Here is an 11,177-nt window from a genome sequence, read left to right as displayed (position 1 = left end):
TCTCCATTCCTAAGCTCTTCTAATGGTAGCCAAAATGCTTCTTCTCCCAAACTAGGTCTTTAGGCCAGTCTGCCTCTTTAGTAATACAAAACCCTAGTACATATAGCCTCACAGGCGGCTAAGTGCTTAGATTGCAATTAATAAACTTTATGGAAATGAAGTCTTCTAATTTCGTGATTAATCCTCGAGTGATCCAATATCGATCGATGGCGCTCAACGGCTGTCGATCGATTTTAATTGACTCTGGTCGATCGATATTGCTCTTCAAGCGTCGATCGACTTTCTACGCGTAAAAGTACTCTAAAGTGTTCCAAAAGCATCATTTCTTTCTATCAAGTAGCTGAACCTGTAATTGCTTTGAAAAGACTCTCAAACATAATAAATATATTTTAAAACACTTATATACCATGACTAAAAATGGATGAAATCAATGGTATATCACATGTATTAACTTCTTTTTGTATTATATATATTCAACAAGGTTACGTACCATATATCTGATAGTATTAACCGACTAATATTTAAGATTACGATTATAAAAATTTATTTTCAATATCTACCTTGCATTTATCAGGATAAACTATGAAATCTTTTTCACATGTAATTTAGTACAAATAAATTAGTCAACAGATATAATCAGTTATAATTTTAAAAAAGGATGTGACATCAAATACCCGTATATTCTTTAAATATATCGTGAATAGTAAAAAATAAAAACACTATATATATATAATGATATCAAACTCATCTTATATATAGAACCAGATTTTTTATTGAATATCCGGTTATATTACTTCATAACCAAGTGATGCGTTAGTTTGTGATAATTTTCTTGCATGAGATTTTGCTGATCCTATTTTACCAAAGGAAGACTCTCGCAGGTACTTTATCTCGTCTTTTCGGAGTCATTAAGGATGGTGTTAATGGCACGCAAAGAGTGATAGGTAAGAACCTTGACCCCAACTAGATCTACGCCGTCAGCGAACATCATATCGGGCACAAAGACATCAATTTCTTTTCTTTTTTTTTTTAATTTAAAATTGCATTAGTTATCAACCCCAAAAGGTATCAGAACAGTTACAACCACCGGTAATTCCGACAAAACAGTTGGCGTTAAGTTACATGAAACAAACAGAGAACATCCATACCTAATCTAAGCAAAAAGGAGAGAGAGGTTGAAGATGAGAAGACAAGGGGAAGAAGTCTTCTCCTCCAGTGAACACCGACGGCGGCTTTATCCGATTCTGAAGTATCCCTGACGGGGGTGTTCATGCCCTACACAGATCCACCACCAAAACCTTCAAATCTCCATCCACGGAGTTTTCCCGCGGCTCCAAGTCGCTGGATACAAACGAACCGACTCCACAAACCCTCACCGCCGCAAAGAGGTTGAAATCTCCCACTGCTCAAGGTCCGAACCACCACGTATTACCTTCGACCAAGGCGTTGAGAGATGAAACCAGACCTGATGGAGAAGAAGCACTGGGAACCGCCATCCCTTATGAGCCCTCTGCCGTCTCCCGAAATTCTCTCTAGATCGGCGAAGACAAATTCCCGCCCCGAGGACTGACTTGCGGTTTTGTGACGGCGTCTCCATCGTCCTCTAACAGAGAACAACCGCCAAGACTCCGACGAGCCACCAGAGCAAAGAGTTTTCCTAGGGGTCCTTCATACATAAGATCCAACCGAAACGCGAGGGGGAGAAAAAAATACCACCATCTATCACCGGAGAAAACCATTCTGTCACGTTGCTCGGTATCCGGGAGGAGAAGGTCACCACGAACGCCGGCTAGACACCGGACACCGGACACCGGACAGTCGCAGTTTCCTCCACCCTCGGTGACTAGGCGATGAAAAAGTTGAGAGAATTCTAGATCTGGCACGTGTTGTGAAGTTGCCACTCAAAGGCTAGCAACCTTTTAAGACATCAATTTCTTCTACTAGATCTTCAAGAAACTCAACGATTCGGGAAGCAACCATTTTGATTTCGATGATAAACTTGATTGTGGATAGCTGAGAAACTGAAAAAGAGATAAAGTATATTGAAACAAGAAATACGTTCAATGGGTGATTTTGGTTTTTGCATTAAACTGAAAGTATTGTCGGTTGCAATTTCAAAGAATTTCATCATTATTACGGAAATTGCATGTGTGAATAGCAAAATGTTGTGTATGTATTGTTCCTACGTATATCCAGTGCAAATTCCCTTTATTTATCATATTTTTATAAAACTTATATTATACTAAAATAACAGTCATAAAAATATCTATAAATTACACAAAATTAAAAAATATTTAAAAATTTGAAACTATTTAGAAAAATGTTCTTATATAAATTATTTTTAATTTTTAAAAATTGAATGGAAATTTCATATTTTAAAAATTAATTTATATTGTATTAATAAAATATTTAATGCTTTATATTTTAGTCATTGTCTAATGTGTCTAGTAATTATTAAAATTATTCAATAATTCTATTTGTAGAAATTAATAACTGTTTTTGTAATTAATTAATATTATATATACCTTATATACAAAAACTTGTATGTAATTTATCATTTTGAAAGTAGTTTTTATTCAATTATTAATTAATTAAAATGTAACAATTTTAATAAAAAGAAATACAAAATTCCTTTTTATGATAAATCCACAAAAATGGGTTTTTTATTTTCTTCATAAATTGGTTAAAAATTTAAAAATTCGTTTTCCTAAATTGTATGTAATCTATTTATTGAAAGTATTGATTGGCAAATAAAATGGTTTAAAAGAAACTAAAATATAAAAATTGTTTTTAGAAAAATTAAAACCAAATACTATTTCATAAACTAAAAACAATCAACACCTAAGTTTTTGAGTTTATCTCATCGATAAAGACCAAAGTGGTTGATTTTCTTATAAGATACTGCTTGTTTTCTGACTAGGATAATGGGTACACTAATTAAAAGAAACTGCAAAAATTATATATAACAAAGACCAATACAGTCGTTTTTAATTTAAATGACCAAATATTATTATATTCAATCAATTATTATATCGAAAGATAATAATAAAACATATGGTGCAACAAACATACGTCGCAACGTACAATCCAAATTATATAATTAAAAGATGACAAAATTAGATAAAATAGTAAAATAAAATAAATCTGATAACTCATGATTTATTATGAATAACAAAAATTTTAGTCGATTAAAATTTTAACTTAAAGAGTTTAGAACAAAAAAAAAATCCAAATAATAGAATTACACTTATTTGTCAACAACGTCAGAAACTTCTCTATATATTTCACCTTCAAATCAAAAGACTGAAACACTCATGTAGTGTGAATGTTCCAGACTTCTCTTTCCACACTTTCCGTATCAGTTTTGAGTTTATCTCATTAAAAAGACCAAAGTAATTTTCAGTCAAAAACAACCCGAAGTTATCGACTTTCTGAAAACATACTGCATGGTTTTGACTAGGATAATGAGTACATCGAATTAAAAAAAACTTCAAAATTTATATATAACAAAGACCAATACAGTCGTTGTTTTTCTGTTTAAATTACCAAATACTAGTATACTCAGTCAATTAATAGATTGATATCTCAGTCAATTAATAGATTGATAGACGTCGTTTACGCGGATGCAGATTTTTCGGTTTGGTTTACAGAATCAGTATAAATCTGTATAAATTGTTAAAAAAATGATATATTGATAGATAATAAAGAAACATATGTCGTAACAAACATATGTTAACGAAACATATGTGGCAACAAACATATGTTACAACAATTCAACTTCTATCTTATTATAAAAACATTGTGTTGAAAATAAATTTATTTTGTAAGTTTTTAAATTAAATACATTTTTCGACTTTATAGTTAAACTTACATTATATCATTAATATTTTTTTCTTTATACTACTATTCATGTTTCCAAACAATATTCTTCTTTTTGTTTATACTACTATCCATGTTTCTAAACAACATTATAATTATTCGTTTGTCCAAACAAAATAAAATATTAGATCTAATATTTTTTATAATTTATAACAATTTTTTGAAAAAATTATTTAGAAAAATAAATAATCAAAAAAATTCAAATAATTTTTAAAACAACGAAAATAAATAGAATTTATTTTGCAGCTTTAAATACTACAAACCTTCAATAATAAATCAATTAAATTAACGGATTATTTTATTTATATTTCCTAAATAATGGTTATATTATATAAGTAACATAATAATTCAAAAATATCCATACAATAAAAATATATAAAGTTATACATTGTGCAATAAATATAATAAAAAAATAATTATGAAAAATGTTCAAAATATATGTTATCTAAATAAAATTGCTCAACACTAATTGTTAACAACAAATTTAAACCGGTTATAATACAAACCAAATTATTAACAAGATAAATTACACCAAACCGTTATAAAAAAATAAATTAAGCTATATAAAAAGGAGAAATATGTTTAAGACATATTTATAGTTCTTAATTATTTGATATCTATCATTTTCTCTATCAAAATTTTGTTGAAACGTTATAATTTCATAAAATTACAAAACAATGAACTTTAAAATTTGGATTAAAAGGTGATGAAACTATAACATTTTAAATCAAATTGGATTACATATCGGTCATCCATCGGTTCAATCGGTTAGTCTTAGTTTTTAGTGATTTTTTTAAATATGGATATTCTTAAAATCCTAAATCGAATTATCGAATCACCGGATTAACCGGTTTGACCAAGGGTTCGGGTCGATTTTAAAAACACAGATTTAAATGAAAAAAATATTTTAAATACAAAAAGTTCTTACAAATTAACAAAATATTTAGGGAAATTCTTTCAAATGGCATTTTTTAAGTTTTTGTCACAAAAATTACTCCCAGAGAAGAAAATGACCAAAATAGCTCTTTTTTATTTTGAAATTTTTAATATTTATTTTTTATTTTTTTAAATTTGGAACCTTATCCCCAAAATCCCACTTCTTAACTCTAAACCATAAATTTAGATTAGTTAACCCTAGGGTAAAAATGTATCCTAGGGGATTTCCCAAATATTTATTAAGTTATTAATAGAATTTGTCATCATAAAATATTATGCGCTTGAAAAGCGCGAGTTAAAATCTAATATATAATTAAAAATGATGAAAGTGAATAAAATATTAAAATAAGACAAGTCTAATAATTCATGATTCATTATAGGTAACAACTATTTTAACCGGAGGTGTTATTGGTTTATATATTTTGATTGATTTTGAAATCCATGTAGTATTTATTAATCCAAATAAAATATGCAGATTTTTTAAAAAAATCGGATTAGTATTTACAAATCCGGAGGTTTTCCCTCAGATTTGAGTCTTTGTATTTTTAACAAAAAAATCCAAACAAATCCATTATAAAATCAAATTTATTAGTAAACGTACGATTGAATAAGACTTGATTTGATATAAAATTTATGAATCATTAAACCAATAACACATGATTTTAATATAGATTTGAAAATCATAGAACCAATAACACTTGATTCAGTTCGCATTTTCAAATCTATTAAAATACAACAACCAATAACCCCCACAAAGTATTTTTATTCCAATGGTTTAATTATAAATTCACTAATACTTATACACCAAAAAGTCTAGGTTTTGAATCACAGAAAAGATGGAATTATGCAGATTAATAGAAAAAAGGTTTACAAAATATTTTCAATATGGAGTAATGAGTATGGTCAACCGTGGATATTATAAGACGGTCCAGAGTACTGCAGTTAGACTTGAATCGTCATAAGACATGCAAATTTGTCGGTTATTCAATCGTCTGTAGTATTTCTAGTTTATAATATCATAGTTATCCAGCATTAAAAAACTATTGACTTAAGAATTTAGAAATAGTCAATTCGTAAATATAGCATTAAATTTATTTGTCAACAACATCAGAGACTTCTCTATTGCAACTAGCTCTGGGCATTCGATTCTTGGTTCGATTTTCCGATTTTTTGATTCTAGAAGTTTAAGATATGCTCGGGTATTTATAAAATTTGGTTCGATTTTGGTTTTCGGTTAGCTTCAGGTAACAAAGTTGGAAACCATCTAATATCCTATATAATTTCGGGTCCCATTTGGTTCCGGTTCTTCGGTTAATTTGGATTAAAAATCAGATAATTTGGGGTTTTCACATTAAATATTAGATTTTTCGAATTTTCGGCTAAAAATTTGGATAATTCAAATAATTTTAAACATTTAGGATAAAAAGTATTTTAGTAATTCAAATTTATGGGTATTTCAGTTTATAAATAATCTTTTAAAAATGTAAAATATAAAAAATATCATAGAAAATTTAAATTACACATGTCACTCCCACAATTGTCAACTTTCTTCTGTTTTATAGTATAAAATTACACATGTCACTCCTACAATTTAATACTAGATTCAGACCTGGCCATTCGGGCGGAATTTTCTTCATAAACTTAAATTGTCAAAAAGAAAATATATTTAATGTTATCTATTATTGAAAATAAAATAATATTTTTTTTCTCTCGATCTCTTTTGATGCATAAAATAATAGATGTATTGTAAATTTTTTTTTATAATATGGTTAATTTTTTTAATATTCTATGAAAATAAATTTTATATAGATTGTTGATTACATATTTAGAAATTTTATGGAATGTCTCTCAATTATATTGAAAACTCTGAAGTAATATGAAAAATAGATGATATTTGTTGTACATTTTAAATAAAATGTATTTGTATACTTTGTGAAATTTATTTTTATTTGCAAAACATTATTAAAGTAATAAATTAATTTAATATTATACATGATATGAATGTATGTCATATTAAAAAAAAATACACAGTACTTAAAGTAATTAAAATACGCTTTTACAAAAATCAAATGGTAATATCTAGAATACTTTGAGTTTAAAAATTAATGATAGTGTATCCTGGAATAGTTTTAGAATATGTTAGCAGTTAGTTGCATTTTTGCAAGAATGGAATGTAGAATTTTCAGAAAAAAAAATTGAATAGGAAATAGTTTAGATATTAAAGAGCCATTTGCACATAAATTATCAACTAGAGAGAGAAAAACATGTCAAAATGTCTCTTAAGTCCCTTTTTTGTATGTGCCTTATATATAAAATATTATACGTAATGTCTTCATCTTCAATTTCTCCTTTTTTTTTTTTTTTGATAATCCAGGGGTTCCCCACTTACGTGGGTCATTCCCCTGAGTCCGATTAGGCAGCGGTCCACTTCACCCGGGAGGGCTTTACCTGGGCTGGGGACAAGGCCCAACACCCAGTACCGCATTTGGTGACAGCATGGACAGTTCACCTCCGCCTGGCGTCGAACCTGTGAGCATGACAATTGGCCCACAGGATCCTTACCAAGTGAGCTACCTCATCCCGTCAATTTCTCCTTTGCCATTGTGCTTTCTTCCGATCACCAGTGCTCTCCTGACCAGTCTGTCTTCTCGTATGTCTCTGTTTCATCGTTGTGACCACATCTCCGCCGCACCAGAGCGCTGCCGTATCTGCTTCTTCTCTTCTCGATGTCGTGTCTGCGTCTTCTCTTCTCGCCGCCGTCACATCTCCATCTCCGTCTTCTCTCTTCCATCTTCGTCGTTCGATTGTGGGCGCACGGTGTGAGGCTTAGGCCGAGAGGATAAAATCGAGTTGAACGGTCTTCAGTAAGCGATCAGTTCGTCCATCTCGGGCTGGATCGACTGCTGCAGTTCGAGCATGATGAATCGAGCAGTTGGGTCTTCTCAGTTCGATTGATGCAAGCTCACGAGAGCTGAGGATCCTTTTTGTTTCTTTTTTTTTATTACAAACTGGTCTCTGCTAAAGTTAGCATTGTTATATTCTGATTTATACGGATAATTTACATTTTAGTTTGTATTTAAATTATATTTACCGGCTATTTTGATCAGTTGATGGTTGTTATTTTGTATCAATTCTACTAAACAAAAATTAATTCTTTAATAAATCAGAAAATATATGATTAGATTTACATATTGGGCTAAACATAAAATTAATTCATTAACAAATCACAATACAAATGATTAAAATGGTTGTTTAGCCGGTTAAGAAATTACTTGACTTTTTGTTTTGTTTTAGTAAGCCGGTAATGTATACTAATTACCTCGACATTATTATAGTTAGCCGATAATATATACTATTAATGATGTAATTTGTGAAATAAACGGTTAATATTTTACTTGTTTTTTTTGTTATATTTAGCCGATAATATACACTAATTATCTCAGTATTGTAACATGAATTGTAAGATTGAAAACATCTAAGACTCTGAGGACCATTTGGAGGATTCTTTAAGGGCTTGAAATATAGAATCTGAAAGTATGTGGACGATTCGTGAAGCTATTTGTATACTTGGAAATATTGGGACCAACTCGAGAATATCCAAAGGTTTGAGGGCTTGTGTTGCAATACATAAGAAATCGCCATTGTTTCTAAATCTCTTCCGTAACGAGACAGAGACGGGAGGATGAGAACGACAGCGAGGCTTGAATCCAAGCATGACAAAGTCGGCAGAGAAAGACGAGACGGAGATGGTCCGGTGATCTGAGACAGATGCGACGATTTGCGGCGGAGAAACGGAGACGGAGACGTTCGTGGTGGTTTCGTTTTTGGTTCGAACTAGCCGTGGACGACGGCCACGACGGAGCAAGACAAAGATGAAGGGGTGAAGCTTGAAGCGATCAGGTTTAGCAAATGACCTCTGATCTATGAGTTCCAATCCATGTGTGGCGTTAAAAGAGGCCATCGTGGTGAGTCGGGATATGAATGTGCGGAAGGCTGAGAGTTGATTGGTAGTTCAGGTTGAGTGGCTTGTTGGTTGGTGGTGAGGATAGTCGCCGGAGAAGACATTGTTGTAGGTGATGGTGTGTGTGAAGCGGATTTTTCGAGGCAGTGTGGAGACATAGAGAGTGATGTTAGATAAGAGAGAGAGGAAAAAATGTGAAAAGCAAATGAAAAAATAATACGTATGAAATAGGTTGTGTTATAGGAAGCTTAGGGGTAAAGGTGACATTAAAAAACACATCAGCCAGAAATACATAATTCCATCGGTGCAAATATAGCAGTTATCAGTGTATATTATGGACTACAATGTCCCTATTAAATATGTATAATTATAAAAAAACATGTTTTTAAATCTGACCCGGACATTAAACCGAACTACTTTCAGATCATTAGGTTATTGGGTCGATCGCCGGCGAATTGCAAATTAATTAATTCTTATATAATAAAATATTACGTATTATAAATATAAGAGATATTTTATGTTTAAAAAAATATAAAAATACTTAAATTTAGTGTTTTATATATTATTATTTATTTTACGTTCAATTAAATATTATGTATAAAATTAAATTATAATAAATATATAAACCAAAACAATACTTCTTGTATTTTTAAAGTAATATTTTGTTAAATAAATTAAAACAATCATATATTTATTTTATATGATATATAATTAAATTTCAATGATATTGACATAGATATATAATATATTTTAATATAAATATTTATTATTGATACTTTATACTCATATGATTTTATTAACGTTTGTATATTTGCTGTAACAAAAATTTTAAGCATTAATCGCAAAATTTCCATTGTGAGTTTTTTCAGTGCAAATTTCTGAATTAAAAATTAAGGTTTCAATAGTTTTCCAATAAAGATTTTAAAATTAACGTATTTATGTTTTTAAACGATAATATATAGTTTAATTTAAATAATATTAATATTTATATATATATAATATGAATATCTGTTAAATGAGACTACATATTCATATGATTTTTTTTTTTTGATGAAATTTCAAATTTATTGATCTATCATAAGAATGTTATGTACAAATGCTCAATGCTGTAAAAATAGCATCAGTGCACAATGAATCCTAAAGTGTAACTTCGAACCATCTTGTTAGTAGCCCCTCCAGTTTGTGTTGCGGTTTATATCTCAATGAACTGATTCGGTTCCTGACTGCTTTGTCTATGAGTTTGCTTAGTTGATCCGTAGACTTCCAACTCTACTGGTGGCGCCTTGCATTTCTCTCCCTCCAGATGTGATACACTACAGTTTGGAACAGCATCTTTGCAAGGATCGTGTCGTGACTCTTCCCTCCCATTCGCTGCAAGCGATTCACCGTCCATTACCAATCCGGATTGATATTTCTCCCAATAAGCGGGCATGCAAGAGGCTCCCATATCGTATATGAATATGGACAAGCGAAGAAGAGATGATCTCTTGTTTCGTCTCTCTCTCCACATAACACGCACCCTTGCACAATACCCCAAGCCCGCATACGATCACCTGTCGACTGTCTGTTCCGTATGGCTAACCAGGTTATAAAAGAAAAGCGAGGCACCCCTTGCGCGAACCAGACCACTCTGCACCACTCCACTTTGCTTTTCTTAATTCTGAGTTGATCCCACGTCCTAGCGGCTGAGAACGTTGGCCTGTAGTCATCATCGCCATGCTTCCACATTATAATATCTTTTCCTTTGTCAGGGGCCGGAGGCACAAGCGCTAAGATACTATCATAGAGTCCATGGAACCGCCGGCTCCTCCCTCCTCTAATGTTCCACTCATTACCTGCCACTGCATCATAAACCTTAGCATGTCGCATTACTCCCAGATAGGTGGTACCAGCCGGACCTGTAACATTGATGAGTCTGCCCTTTCTCAACCAGTCGTCGAACCAGAAGTGACATGTCTTGCCATCTTTAATATCAACCCTAAGAAACTCATAAGCCAAATCTCTTAACTTCAGTAGTTTCCTCCATATCCAAGACCCCTTTGATTCATCCCGTACATCCCAAAAGGAGTTATACAATTGGTAATTGTTTTTATTCATATGATTTTATGATCATTTCTATCTTTTTTTACAAAAACAATTAAACCATTGATCACAAAATTTTAAATGTGAAACTCTTAATATTTTTAGTAATTTATAGTCGTTTTAAAAATTCAAAATATAACATATAAGAAAAAAATATGAATTTTTATTATATTCTTATTGTGATTGTTTAATTTCTTTTAATAATATAAATTTACAAAAATGATGAAGGATACAAAAATTGTTAACAAATATTTATTATTCATAATCATTAATTGACATATATTAATAAATTTAAGAAATTTTGTATCTTTTATTTAAG

At 30.9% G+C, this 11,177-nt stretch overlaps 1 protein-coding gene across 1 annotated transcript; it reads right to left on the bottom strand.

Moving 5' to 3' along the window:
* Positions 1-10,168: 10,168 nt before the first annotated feature.
* Positions 10,169-10,645, bottom strand: LOC106324489. The gene has a single exon (XM_013762452.1). It carries the CDS (start codon positions 10,643-10,645, stop codon positions 10,169-10,171), a length of 477 nt encoding a protein of 158 aa, XP_013617906.1.
* Between the last annotated feature and the right edge of the window lie 532 nt (positions 10,646-11,177).

Source organism: Brassica oleracea, chromosome C2 (genome assembly GCF_000695525.1).
Source record: "Brassica oleracea var. oleracea cultivar TO1000 chromosome C2, BOL, whole genome shotgun sequence".
Taxonomy (NCBI): domain Eukaryota; kingdom Viridiplantae; phylum Streptophyta; class Magnoliopsida; order Brassicales; family Brassicaceae; genus Brassica; species Brassica oleracea.
This window is presented reverse-complemented; position numbering and strand designations above follow the sequence as displayed.